This window comes from Lithobates pipiens, unplaced genomic scaffold (assembly GCF_037356315.1).
Source record: "Lithobates pipiens isolate NorthernLeopardFrog02 unplaced genomic scaffold, aLitPip1_a1.2 Scaffold_25, whole genome shotgun sequence".
NCBI lineage: Eukaryota > Metazoa > Chordata > Amphibia > Anura > Ranidae > Lithobates > Lithobates pipiens.
The window spans coordinates 171511560-171533777 of record NW_027507787.1 but is presented as its reverse complement, the minus strand read 5'-3'; the positions used below and the strand labels follow the sequence as shown (position 1 = coordinate 171533777).

General features: G+C 42.2%; 1 protein-coding gene across 1 annotated transcript in view; it reads right to left on the bottom strand.

Moving 5' to 3' along the window:
• Nucleotides 1–230: 230 nt before the first annotated feature.
• The window catches only part of LOC143930659 (ovostatin-like), a 208426-nt gene continuing 186438 nt past the window's right edge, over nt 231–22218 (bottom strand). Inside the window, exons 30-36 of the mRNA XM_077455158.1 lie at nt 16573–16788; nt 14140–14264; nt 11930–12020; nt 8550–8612; nt 6725–6827; nt 2995–3046; nt 231–368 (exon numbers count right to left, since the gene is read on the bottom strand). Coding sequence (XP_077311284.1) covers nt 3000–3046; nt 6725–6827; nt 8550–8612; nt 11930–12020; nt 14140–14264; nt 16573–16788 — 645 coding nt within the window. The 3' untranslated portion in view covers nt 231–368; nt 2995–2999. The remainder of the gene's footprint in view (nt 369–2994; nt 3047–6724; nt 6828–8549; nt 8613–11929; nt 12021–14139; nt 14265–16572; nt 16789–22218) is intronic.

The window sequence follows — 22218 nt, the reverse complement described above, 5'->3', positions numbered from 1 at the left end:
GTTTTTCTTTATCAATCACACCTATACATCAGTTAGGCTGAATGCTAGTGGAAGAGTGCATTTTTTGCCTGCTGAGGATTGGGGTGACATGTACATACCAGAGGGAAAAAAAAAAAAAAAAAAAAAAAAACGTCCCTCCCCGAAATATAATATGGTTACTGTACACGATGAATACCATCGTCTTACTTTGTTATTGACTGGTGTAAATAAGAAAATTCACAACTATGATATTTGTTACAATTAAAAATGTTTTTATTGAACTTTCTAGTATTAGATTATTTCCCACACAGGCTTTGTGACTAGTGGGGACTAGAAGGCAGTACAGCAGTTTGGTCAATGAGAGGATGATTCTTCAGAAACGTCTTTTCCTACAAGAAAACAAGAGACTAATCAATCATACAATCTAGATGCATGGTTATCCCATAGTCAGACAAGACTACAAATGCTATATATATTGCCACTGCTAGAACCAGAACCCACCGCCAACCAACTATAGCCCCTCATTTTTGATTCTGCAGGGAGGGGACAGGATGCAATGGGAACAGTGCCCTGCGCCACCCCACCACCTTTTATCAGGATGAGATATCAGATTTCTTTCCACTGGAAAGGGCATTCCCTTCCCCCTCCCCCTTCCCCCAGTACAGTGCAGACATCCCAACCTGCAAAAACTAATTTCAGGGAGGTGGCAAACTCATTTCAGGGAGATTTTGCATTGCTGCTGAAACCCCCCCCCCCCCCCAATTAAATGCAGCCTCACCGTGTCCATCACTGCAGTATGGTCAGTGCCTGCATTACACGCAGCAGGCATCTTCCGCTGTGTCTCGGAATGCAGTGTGAAAACTTCGGCCGCGCTTTGACAAAAGTCCCGCCATCCTCCTAGACCAGCTCGTGTGATAGAGGCAGTGTTCTGTCTATAACACAAGCTGGTCTAGAAGGAAGGGAGGGACTTGTCACAGCACGGCCAAAGGGCAGGCAGCCCTACTGGGAAACATCCTGGTAGGCCAGTCCGGCCCTGCCTTATGTCACTCAGCCACAGACAGAGCAGCCCGAGCAGTCGTACTCCATTGGGCTGCTCTGTCTGTGGTTGAGTGACAGGCTCAGCCGGGAGATTGCCTGGCATGCGCAAGGGACCGGGAGCCCACACCCAAATGCGGGAGACTCCTGCAACTCACAGGAGAGTTGAGATGTCAGACAGTGGTAAGCTGCTTTTTCATTACAACACTTTTCAGATCTGGCACCAGTCATGTAGTGTGGCAAAGCTTTATAAAATTTCCCCTCTGGGTCCATTCCATGTGATCCGCTACTGCTGGCACCTGTACCCTAGTAATATTCCCCAAGGCAGTTTACTGGGGTACCTTTGGCCACAAATCTGTGTGGAGACAAAATATACTGCATACTTTATGTATAACCATTTTTATATTAAGAGTTGTAATATATTGTGACGCCCTATAGTTCCCAGCATCCTGGAAAAAGTAGGGACACTTATCCCTTAACTAGGGCTTCTTTAAATAACAGCACAAATCAAATCAATGGGTAATTGCATTTTTACTTGTCTATCCATTTCAGGCTGAAAACTTAACACTTCCGGAATGGAATCTGTTTCTCTGTCTGAATGGTTCTTGTATTTATTAAGCAAATGCTAAGATTAAGACATTTTTGGTATGCATGCATTTAAGTGAATTGTGTGCAGTGGGTAGCCTTAATCAGTGGTGACCTGTCCATTAGGGGCGCCTGGGCACCTCCCCCTCTATCCATGGCTGCCACATCCCAATTAAAAACGTTATTATTCACATCCCCTGCCCCCTATTCATGCGCCCCAGGACGCCAGGTGCATGAATTACAGCGGTGGGGGTGTTTTTTGAAGCACCTGATTAGAGCCAGAGGATCTAATAGGCTTCAAAATAGGGTGGCCTCGTGGTGGAGAGTATTTTTTTACATATAATGAATGGTTTCTTAACAGAATTCCAGCTACAAAGTAAATAGCCCAAAGAAAAAAAAAAAAAACTGCTAAAATACACTGTGCCCCTGCAGCAATTAATGTGTTGCCGACTCTAAGTGTCATGGTTCTTCCATGTCTAATGATGGCAAACATCATTCAACCCACTTCCTCTGTGCACATGCTATCCTGGACCAGCCATGGGGAACATAATTCTGTTAGCCTGGGCTCAGGGCAGTGGCGTAGCGTGGGGGGTGCAGGGGTCATGGCCCCGGGCTCGACATTTAGGGGGGCACCAGTGTGGGTCACTACTGGCTGCCTCCTCCCAACTTTAACTTCCTGCGTCCCCCGTGCTCCCCCTGTGTTCAGTGTCCGGCCGGCACCCTGTGATTAGGCGTATGGGGGTCATGCGAGGCGTAGCGCTGGCCTATCTGAGATCGCTCCTGAAGTCCCGCCTCCACACATGACCCCCATATGCTCAATCACAGTGCACCAGCCGAACACTAAACATGGCAGCTAGAGCGAAGGGGAGAGAAGCAAAACTGAGCCGCCGTTGTCGTGGTACTGCCCGGGGGGGGGGGGAGAGAAAGAGGGAGATACAGTGTGGTGGTCAGTGTAGTGGTCACAAGGGGGTGCAAATTACTTGCCTTGCCCCAGGTGCCGACAACCCATGCTACGCCACTGGCTCAGGGTACTACTGCACCAAATAGTGCTCACTTTATGCAAGTGCCAATTATTGAAGCAGTAAGAACAACCAACCTCCTCTAGAGGAAGGGCCTGTAATGCTGACGGATATTCTAGAGGGGAAAAAAAAAAAAAGGAATCAAGGGGACATCAGGAAGGGGGTGGAGGGTGAACAGTCAGGACTCTTGTGGTCACTTGAAAAGACATTGGGCTCTATGTGCATGAGAAACAGATACAACTGTATGCATTTTCATTATTCTACATCAAATGAAAATGGGTGCATCGCCCCACAGCATTAACCAACATCCTTTTTACCTTTATTCTGCATATTAGAAAATATTGCATATACATAGAATTATCCTAAGCGGCCTTACTTTATTTAGCCTAAAGTGCATGGGTGGTGCAATTCAGCAGAGCCATTTTCATCTGTAAAAAATAAAAATAAAAAAAATAAACACCACACATTAAAGAGGCACATGAGATTTAATATAATACAACGAGCAGAAAAAAAAAAGAAAACCACCAATAAACCGCACTAAATCTGTGTGTAAATTAGAATAGGGACAGCAAGAAATAACTCATCCAGCACCAGCAGGTTTACTGACTTTATTAAAATGAGAAGCCATTGTCAAAGGTTAAGGCAGGCTTGGATCCTGTGCCAATTTTTTTTTTTACTGTCCATGTCCCTGCCGAGAAAACTTCCTGCCCCAGACACACCCAGTGCAACGCCAAGTTCAACTGCCAGGTTTTTCCCTCTCTGCTAAACATTATCTATGGGAATTTGGTATCTTTAGCCTTCTGTGAGTCTTTTACCGTGTTAGCCAATAAGGGGCATCACTTCTCAATTCCAATTTCTGTTGTCACAAGGAAGAAGCTAAATGGGAGTGCCATCTGTACTCCATTATCTTCAGTGAAAGGCAGGCGAGACATCAGGAGTCTAAAAGAACCCCCGACATCTAATTAAAAAGAGAACATCTTCACACCTTGGTATAATGATAATCTCATGATCTGGTCTTTTATTCGCATAAGTTAACAGGTATGTAGGCAGGCATAGTATGACCTCCCTGCACAGGTGGCACTGTTTTGCAGCCACCATGTAGAGAGAGGGCCGGGGGAACTCTAGGCGTCATCCAGTGGGCAGTTGTCCAATTCTACTCTGCCCTGGATGACCTCTGTGGCCAACTTTAGTGTGGGTAGTGCTAATAAATAGAACTGCCCCCATCAGTTGGTGTGCATTTTTTGCATGTGGTTAGGTCAGGGACAGGAATCTGCTAGTTAGGGAGAGTACCTAGCATAGGGAGAGGTTCTAGCGGAGGAGGGACAGAATAAGGACTGTTTAGCAGTTCTACAGACAGGAGCCTTTCTGCTACAGGTCTTTGATATTCTGATGCCAACATCTGGCAGAGGGGGTGGCTGGAAGTCAGTCACTCTGCAATTTCTGCAGAGTTCTCTGTAAGTGTTGGTCAGTTTGATGTTGCCAAATAGACTAGGTTACTGTTTAGTTAGAACTTTCACATTAATACACATCAGATCTGAGTCTTCCCTTCCCCCTGGGTATCCAAAGATTCAGCCCCGCCTACAGACATCACAGGCCAACTTTTCTGGACCTTGCAGAATCCATTTTTCAAGGGAAAAAAAAAAAAAAAGGGAAGGAGGGATACTGCAAGACACGTAAATGTCAGACTGATGCCTGTTACTTTATGTGAATAAAGCACAAGATTTTCACTATATCCAAGTATGATCGTGAAGATCCCCAATTCATTATAGCCGCGAGTACTTTTAAATTACTTTTTTCCCCCTTTAGAAATGTAATTTTGCTCTTGGACTGTTCTAAACACAGGAAACATGCGCCACTTTACAGGCATACTATAGACACCCCCCAGGTATGAAATTGAAAGGAATATGTCACTAATTGTTTCACTTTAAGCATTATTAAAATCACTGCTCCCGAAAAAAAAAAAAAAACAGTTTTAAAAAACTTTTGCATTGATGCATGTCACCTGGAGCAGGACCCAGGCCCCCAAACACTTTATGGCAATAACTGGCATATAAGCCTTTAAAATGAGCACTTTTGATTTCTCTAGACTTTTACACAGACTGACTTTTTTGTCATGTACATCCCAAATTGTTCGCTATGCGGCGAACACCTGATGTTCGAGTTGAACTTGCGTCATCCCTAGTTATGACTAAAGAAGGCTGTGTGTCAATGAACGAATGAGAAAATGACACTTTGCTACAATGTAAAGTAACGAGTGTACATCTTGTATAACAGTTTAAATTGGCTGCCCCCTCAAAATAACACAGCCATTAATGTCTAAACTGCTGGCAACAAAAGTGAGTACACCCCTAATTGGAAAATTTCCAAATTGGGCCCAATTAGCCATTTTCTCTCCCTGTTGTCATGTGACTCGGTGTTACAAGGTCTCAGGTGTGACTAGGGAGCAGGTATGTTAAATTTGGAGTCATCACTCTCACACTGGTCACTGGAAGTTCAATATGGCACCTCATGGCAAAGAACGGAGGATCTTAAAAAAAAAAAAAAAAAAAAAAGAAGAATTGTTGCTCAACAAAGATGGCCTAGGCTATAAAAAAAAAATTGCCAAGACCCTGAAACGGAGCTGAAGCACGGTGGCCAAGACCATACAGCGGTTTAACAGGGCAGTTTTCACTCAGAGCAGGCCTCGCCATGGTCGACCAAAGAAGTTGGGTGCACGGGTTCAGTATCATATTCAGAGGTTGTCTTTGGGAAATCGACGTATGAGTGCTGCCAGCATCGCTGAAGAGGTTGAAGGAGTGGAGGGGTCAGCCTTTCAGTGCTCAGACCATATGCCGCACGCTGCATCAAAATTTATCTGCATGGCTTTCGTCCCAGAAGGAAGCCTCTTCTAAAGATGATGTACAAGAAAGCCTGCAATCAGTTTGCTGAAGACAAGAAGACTAAGGATATGGATTACTGGAACCATGTCTTGTGGTCTGATGAGATCAAGATACACTTATTTGGTTCAGATGGTGTCAAGCATGTGTGGCGGCAACAAGGTGAGGAGTACAAAGGCAAGTGTGTCTAGCCTACAATCAAGCATGGTGGTGGAAGGGTCATGGTCTGGGGCTGCACGAGTGCTTCCGGCACTGGGGAGCTACAGTTCATTGAGGGAACCATGAATGCCAACATGTACTGTGACATTCTGAAACAGAGCATGATCCCCTCCTTTCGGAGACTGGGCTGCAGGGCAGTATTCCAACATACCGACCCCAAACACAGCTTCAAGACTACTACTGCCTTGCTAAAAAAGCCGAGGTAAAGGTGATGGACTAAACCCTATTGAGTATCTCTGGGGCATCCTCAAACGGAAGGTGGAGGAGTGCAAGGTCTCCAACATCCACCAGCTCCGTGAGGTTGTCATGGAGGAGTGGAAGAGGACTCCAGTGGCAGCCTGTGAAACTCTGGTGAACTCCATGACCAAGAGAGTTAAAGGCAGTGCTGGAAAATGGTGGCCACAAAATATTGACACGGAGCCCAGTTTGGACATTTTCATTTGGGGTGTACTCACTTTTGTTGCTAGCGGTTTCGACATTAATGGCTGTGTGTTGAGTTATTTTGAGGGGACAACAAATTTACACAAGATGAACACTCACTACTTTACATTGTAGCAAATTGTAATTTCTTCGGTGTTGTCACATGAAAATATATAATAAAATAGTTACAAAAATGTGAGGGGTGTACTCACTTTTGTGAGATACTGTATACTGCAGAAGGGGTGGCCCTTAATCAAGAAATGACCTACCTGTACGTGATTTCTTTCAAGGGCTCTGGGGTGCAAGTGTGCGCTCCCAGAGCCCCACTTCCGCTGTGATTGGACACAGTGGTGAGCCAATCAGCAGGTTTGTAGACACTAAATTTTGCGCAAACCAACCAATATTTGGGTATAGTGTCGCGAGACGGCGCAATTGTCAATTAACGCAGTGCAGTATCTAAAAAAACAGCCGTGTCAGGAAGGAGGTTAAACCTTTTCCGGAACTGAAGTGGTTAAATATAAAAACAAAGTTTAAATCTGCATTTTTATCCCAATTCCAGTGTATTTTTTGCAGACATTATGCGTAGGTCACCTTTCTCATAGTAGTCGTAGACCCTAACTGTTCTTGGCTGGAAGTTCTCCACTCTAGGTCTCATTTCTTGTGTCACATTAAAGGAGACACCTTGACTGGTCATCTGCAAAAGGGAAACAAATAATCAGTTTAAACACAACTTTGTAAAATTGATCACAAAGGATTATGCAGAAGGACTCTAGTTAGGCTGCTAAGCTAAATTAAATTTTTGGCTTTGTTGCAGTCATTGGAGAAGTGGTTGATTGTCTGGTCAGGGTTTCCTAGCTGGGGTTCTTTATTTCTCCCACCTGCATCTGGAAGAAGTTTTCAGGATATAGGACAGAGTCACATGACCAGCATGAATATTATGTTCCATCCAATCCCAGGATCGCCTCCAGAAGGTGGTGGGGGGGGGGGGTGATAAATGCCCTCTCCAGCAGTTCTCCTGGGGCTGCTGCTCCTGGGAGATAGCCACTAAGACAATTGTAGTCTGAGCCTCAGGAGCTGGGATGAGGTCCTGTAGATGATTGCTAAAGGAATTTTGCTGGAGGGCACTGTTCAGAAGTCCAGGTCTGGCGAAGTATCCTGTGACCCTAAACTCCTCTCCTGTTAAAGTTATTCAGCAATAAATAGTAAAAACATATCTCCTAGGCAGAAAATTCCAAAGAGAGGTTCAGTCTGGCATCGTTAGATCCTTGATAGCTGCTGATCTCATTCCAGTATTCTGGTTTTGGCTGCGATGCATTCTCCCCGTTTGTCCACTTGTAAGGCGATTGATGTGGCCAGTCTCTGGGTGGAGACCAAACCAGATTTAAGCCAGCCAAGCCTGCAGTCTCATGCTGGTTAGAGAGTTTGGACATATAATACACACTAGGTTTGTCTGCCCTGTTCCTTTGCCTGCTCTGCTGTCTTGATTGCCTTGTTGATGACCTCAGATTGGATCGACTATTCTATGAACTCTGTCTGCCTTTTGAATAGGGATTTGACCCAGACTGTTCTGAACCTTGCCTGCCTTATATCTGGACTGTCATTGACCCACTCTGCCTGTCTGCCAACTGCAAGTACCCGTTTGCTGTGCTCAGTTCATGCCTGCCCTGGCGTGGTAGTTAGGCACCAAATTCTGCATAAGTCCTGGGGCAACAGAGTACTGGTAGTCCTGATTGCCTTATGGAAAAGTGGGCTGCTATAGGTGAAGAACAGAGGCCAGATATTGTGTCCTTACCACCTGCGTTAGGGATAAGCACGATACTGCTGATGGAACCATCATACATGAACTATATCCTAAGGCCCAGTGTCTATGCATGTGAATCGATTGAGTAGATTAGTCCAATTTAAGGACAAAAAAAATAAAATGAGTAACCAATTTATGGAAACTGGCCCTATGGAAATGGTCTATACTGACAACGCTCTTTAGTGAATATACACATACTTTGTTTTAAAGACCAATGTTCAACCACATGGGTAGCATATCCTACTCACATGTGCCTCTGAAGAAAACATGAATGTTCAATATGCATTGAGCCTGCATCTGGAACATTCTAGTTGATATCAACATGTGTGTACTTTGCTGTAATGCATGGACATGGTGCTACATGTATATTTTATTATTTGCATAGCAAAATATGAATTTTTAAAAATATGTATTTGTGTGGTACCTTATACACCCTTCAAAGTCCTTTAGCTACAAAAATTGGGTCTTCTCTATCCCCTAGATGGAGCCAATATTTTCAGTGTGCGCGAGACATTGTGCGAGCCTCTGTACTAGCAAGGGAGACCAAGGAATATTCTCAGTGGCTCCTCTGGGGGTGAGCACTACATTCAGAATTCACTTCAGGGGAGGACTTACATCGTTTAAATACACAATGAGATGGTTTTTCATCTGTTCAACTTTGGGAAACCTAGATTGCAGCTGAAAGTTAAAAATAAAAAAAACACAAGTATAAGTAAACCAGGTGACACATGGCACATGATACAAGTCTGGTACTAAAGTATATCAGATGCAACCCCTAAAGTGCACCATATAATTTGTTTGGCTCTACAAACTGTTGTACAAGATCTACCAACAACTTCATTGTTCAGGAGCCTAGTTTGTTGAGGTAAGCGTCCCTATCACATAGTCAAAAACAAAAGAATCCTGACAATTATGCCAAAGGTTGTGGGTACCTGACTATATTGGCTTAAGTTTACCTTCTCACATTTTAAAACCATGACCATTAATTTAGGGCCCCAACTCCTTCAATCTTTGTGGCTATAATAGCCACCGATCTTCTGAAGAGGCTCGCCACAAGATTGTGGAGTGTCTTGGGCAATTTGTGCTTATTCAGTCTAAAGAACATTTGTGAGATCAGGTACTGGTGGATGAAAAGACATGGCTCACAATTGGCATTCCAATTCATCCCACAGGTGTTTAGTGTTACAGTTAAAGTGGATGTAAACCCAATGTCATCCTTTCTAAACTACCGCCATAGGGGTTATTTATAAGGATATACATGCCTCCTGCATGCATCTTTACCTGTCAAATGTCTCCCCTCTGTCTGCTATGAGACCCGAAAAACTGCAGATTCTGTGGGTGGGTCTGTTGTCTGGAGCTCGGTGGGTGGAGTCATGATGTTAGTAGACTCCCCGTCCACCTCTACACTCCCCTTGTCAATATGCATATTCTCCTGTGTATTTCTTACACTGAACTTCTGCTATTATCTCCAACATCCAGTGAAAAGACAGGAAAGTAACCACATGACTTCAGCATGCCAAATCATGCTGGAGGTGTGGAACATCTAATTCTGGCAGAGCAGCAGAAGAAAGGAGTGGGAGGGAATTAAAAAAATAATGCATGTCTTAGGCTAGTGCACAAGATATGTAAATCACCTGTCACTCACAGCGAGGGGGAGAATGTGACAAAGTTTTTCTCCGTTTGTCAAGATTTCTCACTGAACAATAAAAGGATTGCTCAGAGATGGAATAACTTTGTGGCAAGACTGGGGTCAAAATAATAGGAAAGGTTATACTTCTCTACATTATATATAAATTTGGGTTTACATCCATTTTAAGGCTCTGTGCAGGATACGCAAGTTATAAAGACGAATGGGGAAAAGACAAACACTTAGTGCATTACCTAAAAAATGTTTTATTCAAAGACAACCAATAGAATGCATACTCCCAAAAGTGCAGCGTTAAACATGTTAGCTGGAAGATGCTACAGTCAAGTCCATAAATATTGGGACAGCGACAGTTCTTATCTTTTTGGCTCTATATACCACCCCAATGGATTTGAAATGAACAAGATGTGCTTTAACTGCAGACTTTCAGCTTTAATTTAAGGGTATTTACATCCAAATCAGGTGTAGGCATTACAACAGTTTGTATATGTACCTCCCGGGTTTTTAAAGGGACCAAAAGTAATGGGATAGATTAACAATCATCCAGCAAACTTTTTTTTTTTTTTTTTTTTTTTAATACTTGGTTGCAAATCCTTTACAGTCAATTAAAGCCTGATGTCTGGAATGCATAGACATCACCAGACGCTGGGTTTCCCTGGTGATGCTCTGCCAGGCCTCTACTGCAACTGTCTTCAGATTCTGCTTGTTCTTGGGGCATTTTCCCTTCAGTTTTGTCTTCAGCGAGTGAAATGTATGCTCAAATCAGATGTCAGGAGATTGACTTGGCCATTGCATATCATTCCACTTCTTTCCCTTAAAAACGCTGCTTGGATTCGCAGTATGCTTCGGGTCATTGTCCATCTGCACTGTGAAGTGCCGTCCAATGAGTTCTGAAGCATTTTTCTGAATATGAGCAGATATTGCCTGAAACACTTCAGAATTCATCCTGCTGCTTTTGTCAGCAGTTACAGCAGCAATAAAATACAAGAGAACCAGTTCCATTGGCAGCCATAAATGCCCATGCCATGACACTACCCCCACCATGCGTCACTGATGACATGGTATGCTTTGGATCATGAGCAGTTCCTTTCCTTCTACATAATCTCCTCTCTTCCCATTACTCTGGTGCAAATTAATCTTGGTCTCATCTGTCCATAGGATGTTCCAGAACGGTGAAGGCTTTTTTAGATGTTTGGCAAGCTCTAATCTGGCCTTGCCGTTTTTGAGGCTCACCAATGGTTTACATCTTATGGTGCAAATGGCACACTTGAAATGAACACTGGATTTTTTATATGCTCCTTGTAAATGGGATAATGAGGGAATGACACACACCTGGTTATGAAACAGCTGAGCAGCCAATTGTCTCATTACTTTTGGTCTCTTAAAAAGTGTGAGGCACATATACAAACTGTTGTAATTCCTACACTGTTCACCTGATTTGGATGTAAAGACCCGCAAATTAAAGCTGAAAGTCTGCAGTTAAAGAACATCTGATTCATTTCAAATCCATTGTGGTGGAGTATAGAGCCAAAAAAAAAAAAAAAAAAAAAAAAAAAAAAATAAAAAGATTAGAATTGTGTCCATGTCCCAATATTTATGGACCTGACTGTATGTGGCGCAAGGTTCAAATGCGCCAACAACCTCCCATATACTAGCTAGCCAATGCTTTTCAGCTCTGACTCCTCTGAGCAAGGAGCAAGGGGGTGCAATGCCAAAACACATCAGTTTGCTACTATACAGTTAGAGCATTTGAACCTTACACCACATGGCATCTTCCGGCTTACAAGTTTAAAGCCTTCCACATTTGCTGCCTTTGTAGTCTCCTATTGGACTCCCCTATCAGAAGCAGGCTGCATTCCACAAGCCTTGGCCCGTGTCGCTTCTGTAGCCATTTCTCTCTGTGGAGGACCTTTGAGTGCTGGGAGTGATTGTTTCTCTCTTATGTGGGTACTCAAGATGCTCAACACCAAAACTGGTCAACCAGGTCTTTATGGAGCTGGTTTTGTACAAAGTGGCACAGTCATTCCTAAACAGAAAAAGGTCTCTCTCAATGTTGCAAAAAAGCTGAAACAGTACTCTTGGTCTGTAAGCTGTAGTAGTTACAATACCCTTCACACAATAAAAATGGATGTTTTACTTCTGGCTGTATGGTATGTTTACAGGCACATTTTTTAGGACTAGTGTTTTCCTTGAGATCACTCCTGTGAATCTGCCACAATCGGTGTTGGAATTCAAGCACTTTAACAATTTTTTATGCTGCACCTGGTAGCCTGCCCCCTATTGTTCCCACAACAAATCCATTATGATGCTTTGCCAGGTAAAATCTACTACATGGCTTTAAGATCGATACCTTAGAAAGAGAATTATCTTCCATTACATAGCCCGATAAGAGAGGGATGTCTATCACAGCCATGTTGGACTTATTCTGCATACCATGATAGCTGAGAAAAGAAAAAAGTAAAGCAATAAGCCAAACAAAAAAACAAAAAACAAAACAAAAAAAAACACACCAAACAACTAAACAGTACAGGGAATTATTCCCACATCCTAACTTTGTATTGGAGCCTTGTGTAGAGACACCTTTTACAAAGCAGTTGCAGAGCTTTCAGCAAGTTTTGTCGAAGGCTTTAAAGTTCCCTTTTGCTCAAATTTGGGGGATGTTAAAAACAGACCTTAAAGTGGCGACTGTCAACACATTTATACAAGTGTATGTCAAACATCAAAGCGATGGATGGTCATTTATAAATGGCACTGGATAAAGTACCACTGGGCAGTTGCTGCACCCATTAACGCCAGTAAAGTGAGCAGTCTTCAATCACCGAGGAAAGCTGAATGAATTAATCCGTGCAATTACCTGCCACCCCACCTCCTATACATTTTGCACATTAGCCCCTTAATTTCCATCCTCCATCTGTATGTAACCTGTACATTAACCCATTTTCCTTTTCCATGTATGACCTGTATGCGCCATATCTAGTGCACCATTACCAGCTCCATGTTGTACCCCCATTAATCACAGCAGGTTGCTTGATTAAAAAAAATCTATATAATAATGATTACCTTGGTGGTGTCTGCAACAAGTGGGTCATTTTGGGGGCGTTTGCCTGCCATTTTTAACAAAGTAAGAAAAACACACTTTCAAAATCCTTCATCTGTAAACCATGTCTAGACTTAAACCACTGAAACTTATTTCTTTCATGTAACACTGTACCCAAATTTTTTTTACATTTTTTAAATGTGTTAAATGGGCTATGGTAACAAACAATGTCCATTATATCACTTCTGAGTTCAGCTGATCTGTGCTCTATTAGCTTCAGTGGTAGGCGAGGGAGACATCAGGTTAACCTGTAGCAGCAAAATGCAATGACATGGGAAGCTATTGAACCTCTTGTGTGAGCAATAAAGTTAATTGTTAGAAAAAAAAAAATATGAAAGCCCCATGTACACATACAGAACATAAAATGCATGTGATGGATGCACCTATATATGGAGAAAAAAAATAAAAAATCACCATGAATGTTGGAGTGCAATAATTCTAGTCCATCATTCATTGTCAATACTAAACTGGTAACTTGTGGGAAATTTCAGTTATCAAGTTGGTGGCCATTTCAAAGGAGTGTGCAATTTTAAGGCTCGACATGTTGAGTATCCGTTTACTCACCACAACCTCCATATTTGACAAATTGGGTAATGTATTGTGCTTGGGTAAAAAATAAAAAAATACATTTTTTTTTTACCAAAAATGTACACTTGATAAACCTTTGAGAACATATTGTCCATTTCATTTTCCAAGGTCTCTGCTTTCAGAAATTATAGAATGTTTGGAGGTAGTTTTACCCAAGCTTCAGACCTAAAAATTTTTTGTATATATTTAATAAAAACTTGTGTTTAGCAAACGTGCTTTAAGATCATGTGAAAAACTGCAACAACCCCCATTTTATTCTCCAAGATCCTTGCTTTCAGAAAATATACTGTTTGGGTGGTTTAACTATTCTCCATGCGTAAAATGGGCATTTTTAACATGTTTGCAATAAATAAATGCCTTTGATAGACATAGCTTTCTGCTTTGCAAAAGCTTGCAGGAAACAAGTTTTTTATACAATCTGAAGCCTAAAAGTTTTACCAGACCATGACCCCAGATCAATGGGGACAAATCAATATTTCTGAGGGAGTGATTAAAAGTGAATTTTGAAGGAGAGTTTGGCTTGCAGGCTATGGAGCGTTTGCTTTAACCTGCTGTTCTCTGTGCAATGGACTAAACAAGAACCTATATACCGAGTTATTTACTGCTGTGAGGAAAGAATGAGAGGAAGAGGAACAAAAAAAAAAAAAAAGGAAAAGAATTCTGCGGTTTCCATCAATTGTTCACTGGTGGCTCCTCATTTGTGCTTGCATTCATATGTGTATACAAGTTATATACAAAGTTATAGGTAGTTATTCAGCAGAGAATTTTTTTATTTTATGAAACCATTTTGGATTAGAGTCACCTTGCTGGTTGGCAGGTGTAAGTGCTGAATAGCAAAAGCTGCTCAAGATCTAAAAGACAATTCTTTATCCTACCTGGCATTCACTTGACAGTCAACCAAGTACGCCACTCCATTCTGACAATTGCCTGGGAATGTGGTCACTGACAGTGAAAAGGCAGAATTTTTCTGTCTCACGGGAACATTGAACTCAACTCCAGTCTGTAGGGAATAGACACAAACAGCAAATTTTATATTGTCTGATTATTGCTCCCTTGAATGCACATGACAAATGCAAAAGGTATCCATTCACTATGGAAAGAAGGAAAGGAGGATCAAAAAGCAGATTGGGTAGGCACCTGTAGATGTTGTACAGAGGAAAGGATCGCTGGTGCTTCCGACCATCCAAGGTGAACGATAAGGAGTGGCCTCGGCCTACATATCTCCAAACCAAACCACACACCCTAATGCGATTTGATGGAGACATGTGGGCCGAGTCCACTCCTTATCTGGTCTGGAGTAGCAGTGATCCTTTCCTCTTTACAGCTACTAGCCCTCTGGATTGGTATCAGGACAAACCTGCACCCCGTGCTCTGGAACACAGGGATATGCTTTTCACCTCCGCTATGAGATCACCAAAAGCAATATAACAGGTTGTAGATGTACAGTTTTGTTGTGGAAGAAAAATATGCAGAGCTTTTGGAGAAAGTCCAAGATTTACTGTTCAATCTGTATTTCCATCCTTCTCTATGATAATAAGCAACAGTTACTGACTAAAAGAAAACTGGATTGTGGAGCTAAACAAGTTCGTACAGGAGCACATCATCTGAGAGACAATCTAAAAGGCGAGTTGTGTGGAAATTTGTGGTCACTGCCAACTGATTTCTGCCAGCCATCAATTTTCATGAGCAAAAAGGTTTCTGGTCAGCTGCATGTCCAGTAAAATCACCTTTATTTCAGCAAGTCCATAAAAACAAATTTTTGAAAAAAAAAAAAACACACACAATAGAGGGGAACAGCATCACCATCTAATGTGTTTTACACTCCTTTAGTGCTTAGTCATAGCCGACTTTCAGCTATGACTAAGTGCTAAAGGAGCATGAAACGTGTTAGCTGCTGATGCTGTTCACCTTTATTTCAGCAAGTCCAAAAAAACGGAGGGGATTTTATTTGATGTGTAGCCAACCAGAATTTTTTTGCTCATTGGGCCAGCACCTGGTGTATGCATTAGTGGAGGTGGAGATGGGAGACTGGCCTAGAACGGTGTTCAAACACATCTGTCACCACCTGAATACAAAACTGGGGAAGACATGAAAGTAGGGAGTGGAGGTTGCATTATGCAGTAAATATGGGATCATACAAAAGGTAAATGGCAGATTTGTGTCCTGTGCACATCGTTTTCCATAGCTACTATCCTGAATCCATATTGTATCCAATTTCCCCAGTGGAAGGGTGGGGAGAAAAAAAAAAAAAAAAAATATTGGACTTTAAAAAAATGTACCTTCTAGAGAGAATAGGCATCCTAAAAATATAAAATATAACATTTTATTACAAAAGTTAAAAGGTATCCAACACATAATGCAGCTAATCAACTTATTATCGACAAAATCATTCCACATAATACAGTAATTTGGATATGGCCATTATCCCTAGAAGGCATATTTAAAGCGGGAGTCCACCGGGACTCCGCGTTTTTTTTTTTTTTTTTTTTTAAAGCCAGCAGCTACAAATACTGCAGCTGCTGACTTTTAAAATAGTGACACTTACCTGTCCAGCGCGCCCGCGATGTCGGCACCCGAAGCCGATCTCTAGGTCGCCTGTCGGGTCCTGCCGCCGCCATCTTGGGTATGGGAATCAGGAAATGGAGCCTTTCGGCTTCATTTCCCGGTTCCCTACTGCGCATGCGCGAATCGTGCTGCGCAATAAGGACGCTCCCCGCTGCCTCTGGGATCTGTGTGTTTCCCAGCAGGCAGCGGGGCACTTGCGGGAAGGGACGGGCACTTGCGGAAAGGGGCGTAAGTTACGCCCCTTTCCGCAGAGAGCTATCCCGGAAGTGGGTGCAGTTACCTGGATTATCCAGGTAACTGCACCCCCCTCCCCCCTGAAAGGTGCCGATTGTGGCACCGGAGGGGGGGAGGGTTCCGATGAGCGGAAGGTCCACTTTAGGGTGGACCTCCGCTTTAAATTCCCAATTTGTATGTCTCTCCCTACCCTCCCTTTTTGGTTTGGTGGTTGAAGTGAAAATTTGATACTATAGAGCTGATTTAATAAAACTGGAGAGTACAAAATCTGGCGCAGCTGTGCATAGGAACCAATCAGCTTCCAAGTTTTATGTCATAGTTTAATTGAACACGTTGATATTAGAAGCCAATTGGCTACCATGCACAGCTGCACCAGATTTTGCACTCTCCCGTTTATAGTACATTTACCCCTATGTGCAGTTATGGTGCAATAAGTCATGGGGCCTTTTCCTTCCAAAGTTAAGTTCCATGTTGAGCATTCACCAAGTTATCAAGCAATAGATCATTACCTGCAGCAGTACACAGCCATTTCCAGAAACCACCATGCTGTATTTCCCAGGAACCGGATTAAGAATCTCAGACTGGAGAAGGATTCTGCTGGATTTGGAAACATTGAATTCTCTGATGACTCGATCTCCATATTTCAGCTGAACAAGGTTTCTGGCATTTTTTTGGTACACCAGAGCTCCATAACTACACTGGGCATCCAGCACTGCCATGGTGTCCTGAGGGACAAAACAAACAAGCAATTCAGTATATCCAAAACACTTAGTTCTGATGTGTAGAAACAATCAGCACTTGCGGAAAAATTAGAGGAGGAAGCAAAGACAAAAGTTTGGTACACAAGACTTATAGAAAATACAATCAAAAGTTTTGCAGTGCAAATATACCAGGTTGCATTACTTTTCAACATTAAACCTCATTTGCCATGTAGTTGCCCAACCCATTAATTTATTGAGGTCTTCCTGTAAGGTTTCCACATCCTGTTGTGAAGTTATTGCCCTGCTTAGCTTTGTATCTTCAACAAACACTGAGATTGAGCCATTTATCCCAGCCTCTATATGATTTCTAAATAAATTAAATTAAGCATAATTGGTCCCAGGACAGATCTCAGACCATAATTATCACCACCCTTGGACAGGGCCCTGTAACCAGTATTCTATCAAGGAACATATGCTATGGTCCACAACGACATACCTCAGTTTCTAAAGTAAACTGTATCAAATGCCTTTGCTTAATCCAGGTATACCACATCCATAGGCCTTCCTTTATCTAGATGGCAGCCAACGTCCTCATAGAAGGATAGTAGATTGGTCTGACAAAAACGATCCTTAATGAATCCATGTTGATTACTACTAAATGATACTGTTTTCATTAGCAAATTCTGAGATATAGTTCCCTTATCCCCTCATCCCCTCTAATCATTTACAAACAATTGATATACATATACGTTTTATTATGGACTAACAGTTACATTGATAAGGACCCATTTTGGACCCATGTTATTCAGTTTGGTTGTTTCTTTGATTGGCGTTTCCAATAGAGCAATAATTCTCACACCCACCAGAGCTCCTGTGTACTTCAAAACTGATGAACTGTAGGGGCTTTGAAATGAGAAGTCCAGCCTGAGCTTTTTGGGCTGGTGTTTTCCTAAGGATTACAGGAGTGCAATTGGTTTTGCAGTTCTGTGACCCGGTTTCAGCGGAGAACGGTCTGAAGTCCACTCTCTGCTGATGTTACCAAGTTCAGGCGAGGCAGCGTGTCATCACGACTTCGGAAGTCTGGATCCCCCAGCTGCCTGGACTGATGGCAGTCTCAGCCTCTCAGCGAGCAGCTGAGACAGCCACTCCCCAACCTCTCCACAGCTCAGCTCTCAAATGAGCATGGAGGAGCAGAGCAGGAGAGATGATGACTGACAGTCAGCAGCTCTCCGCTTGGGGAGGTGAGAGAACCGATCCATTGGCTGTGTTTGTTGGCTCGGTTCTAAGTGAAGAGGCGGCGGGGGGCAGATGCAGCATCAGGCTGATACTGCATCCACCTAGGCAAGTATAAATAGGCAAAAAAAAAAAAAAAAAAAAGAAGATGTACTTTTTTAAAATGTCGCCTATGGAAAATAGAGGGGTACAGAAGTTGGTCACCATATTTTAAGGTTTGAGATTTGACATTGACATGTTTGGTATATATTTACTTGGCGCAACTTCAGCTTTTATACACTTTACCAATAAATAAATTGATTTATTGTGCCCTCAATGTTACGTTTTTTGTGTATTTTCTTTGACAAAAAAAGTTTGACTGTAATGCCTACTTAAAACGGAGGTCCACCCTAAAGTGGACCTTCCGCTCATCGGAACCCTCCCCCCCTCCGGCGCCACAATTGGCACCTTTCAGGGGAGAGGGGGGTGCAGATACCTGTACAGTACAGGTATCTGCACCCACTTCCAGGATAGCTCTCTGCGAAAAGGGGCGTAGATTACGCCCCTTTCCGCAAGTGCCTGCCCCTTTCCGCAAGTGCCCCGCTGCCTGCTGGGAAACACACAGATCCCAGAGGCAGCGGGGACCGTCCTTATTGCGCAGCGCGACTTGCGCATGCGCAGTAGGGAACCGGGAAATGAAGCCGAAAGGCTCCATTTCCTGATTCCCATACCCAAGATGGCGGCGGCAGCACCCGAGAGACGATCTAGAGATCGGCTTCGGGTGCCGACATCGCGGGCGCGCTGGACAGGTAAGTGTCACTATTTTAAAAGTCAGCAGCTGCAGTATTTGTAGCTGCTGGCTTTTAGAAAAAAAAAAAAAAAAGCGGAGTCCCGGCGGACCTCTGCCTTTGCCAACATCATAGAGACCATCTGCTGCATGTGCGTTAAAGACTTGCTTGGCTGACACCCCTTCTGGCTCCAGATCCTGCTTGCGGTTTTACTACGCTTATCTCCAGCTCCCTGACGTTTTTGGCTTGTCCGACTATCCGTTCTGGTTCCTGAACTCTGGCTATGTTTTGACTAAGTTTGTTCTATTTACTTTCATTATTAAACAAGTGTGATTTAACTGTACTTCGGTATACTGCGGTTTCCCGGCACAGCGTCAGAAACCATGAAATGAGACCGGAGTTATTTGGCGTACAAACTTCAGACAAGGGGTCGCACTGGATCCAAGATGGTGTCGCTGCAGCACGAGGCAGACCCCAGTGAAGACTTCCTGTCAGCTTCGGAGGATCTGGTAAGGGACAGACTACACAGATCATCCACTGCAGCTATGGAGAAACACAGATCGCTGCAGAAATAAAAAACACCTCATCAGCAATAACTGATTTAAAAGCTGGCTTCCTCTCCCGCAATGAGTGACTGGCCAGCACAGAGAGAGCAGAGGCTAAAAGACGGCAATAGAGCACTTGGGTATCCACACATGCCACTATATTAAAGTCAATAGACATTTGGAGGACCTTGACAACAGGGGAGAAGGCAAAACAGTCAGGGGGATCCCTGAAAAGTGTAGAATCTGCTCAGATCAAACAAGCTGTTTTCAATGAACGCCTGGAACGTCCTGAAGACACCGACATAGAATTTATTAGGGCACTGAACCCTCACCCATCAGACACAGCACTGAGACATATGCTGCTTACAAAGCTTTTCACTTAATCGCTTGCCAACATTTCACTGTGGCAGAATGGCATGGCTGGGCAAAACGATGCTACCTTAGCAAGTCTGGTTTTCCCAGAGCCCAGTCTTCCAATGGAGAGGACTTACAGGCCAAACCCCGCTTCTTCGGGTGACGAGGCCCGGGTACCATACCATCTTGGGAGTCAAATATCGACCCGAGATATGGATCCGGTTTGTTGTAGCCCTTAGGCCCCCGCAGGGACCTGCACAGAGCTTTCTTCATAGCACATGTTTTACGTGACCAACCACCATAGACACTGGCGAAAAAACTGAGGTGCCTCCCATATGGGAGGGATTATATAGGGGAGGAATTCTCCTTAATTGGGGCTAACCAGTGTCCAATCACCAGAGGTGACTATATAACCCACTATGTAATGAAGCTCCTGTGTCCCGTGATGTATGATCAAGAAATATTTAGTGACTTTTTTTTTTTTACAAAATTAAGTAAAAAAAAAAAAAAATTTTTATTATATATATATATATATTATATATATATATATATATTATATATATATATATATATTATATATATATATATATATTATATATATATATATATTAATATATATATATATATTATATATATATATATATTATATATTATATATTATATATATATATATATATATATATATATATATATATATATATATATATATATATATATATCTCAATTGCTTGGGACAAAAAAAATGTAATATTTAGTGGGCTCAACATGCCTCAGCAATTTCCTAAAATTTAGTTTATTGGAGGTTTCTTATGACAGAAAGTAGAAAATATAATTTTTCTAAATTGTCCGTTTTTCCATTTATAAATCGAAAAAAAAAAAAAAAAAAAAAGAAGGACGCAAATTTAGTTTGGGTACAACCGCGCAATTACCAGTTAAATCAGCACAGTACCAGATTGCAAAAAGTCCTCTGGTCTTTAGGCAGTCAAATGGTCTGGAGCTTAAGTGGTTAATTAGGCAAGCAGACAAGAAGCATAACAATGGGAATATCACCAGATTTATAGCTTCATCTCCAACCCCAATAAACGTAAATACTATACTAGGCCCTTATAACAAGGGAGAGGTATGCCTAAAGGCTGGAAAAAATGAAAAAATACTATTTGGCATATACATGGCTGCAATCATCAGGATCCACAGAACTAAAGAAACACGAAAAGGTTATGGGAAGATGCTCTAAACATGCCTTTTCGTGATGATCAATGGCTACATGCATGTATGTTGGTGCACAAATGCTCAATTAGCACACGCAACCAAAAAACTTCCTACATACTTTTGACAAATTGGTACAATACACCATTTAAAATTCATAAATGGCTCCCCGTGACTTCAGATTTATGTTGGAGATGCAAGGGAGCAAAAGGCATCACACGTACCATAGATGGTGGGATTGCGACCCCATATGTCCATTTTGGCAAAAATGTTTGTGACATTATTAAACACATTTCAGATCCTTCAATTCCACCAATGGCAGCATGCTGCCCATTACACATTTCCAACAACCCAATGAAAAGATATGAGCAATGACTAGATTTCTTCTTACAGCTGCAAAAGCCCTAATTCCCAGATATTGGAAAACCACAAAAACCCCCACTATTAAAGAATGGCTTTAATGTACACGATATGTATGGCATGGAGGAAACAAGGTCTATAGCTCACAAAACTACAAAGAAATGTAACACTTGAGAGTATGGGTTATGTAAAAAATATGCTGAAGAATTTAAATCCCTTACAGCTGTGTGAAGAGCAGACAGCCACCTAGCAACCCCTTGGATTATCTAAATCTCCCATTTCTTTACACTTATCTCCCTTTCACCTCATACGTATTATTTCTATATCTATCCCTGTTACCTTGTAAGGTTACTTAAATTAAAACCAATACCGTTATAACATTTTTAAAGTTAATACACTTTTGTGAATAACACAGTCTGGGCCCCTGGTCAGAACTGGGAAACCCAGCCAGGTTAAATTTTTTTATACATTAAATGTAAAACTAACAATCTGTCAGAGCTACAACATATCGTGCTCTTGTGAATTGTTATATCTTTCATTACGTAGTATACAATTAAGATTTTTTGTGTTATTGTAATGCTTTCATTGTATTGCAATACAAGTTTGAGGAAAAAAAAAAAAAAAAAGACATACAAGGAGGATCATAAAATTTGTGTGTGTTTTTTTTTTTTTTTTACAGAATTTTGCTTCTACTACAGATGGAAGTTTTGTTTACGTAATTTGGCAAACAAATGCAAACCATGCAGTGACCAGTCTACTTGCACCGTTTAGTATACACATAGAAGGTCTCCAGCTGCACTTGGGTGTTGCTGTACCTTTGCACCAAAACTACATAGGGACTACCGGGTCGATTTAAATCCTGTATGCCCAGATGTGATTGTGACTGTAGATGGTTGTCTACTGGCTGCCGTTGTCTACAAATGGCTGCAAACTAAACACAAGCAACATTAAAAATAGGCAAACAAGACAAGAGAAGTGAATGGATGCAA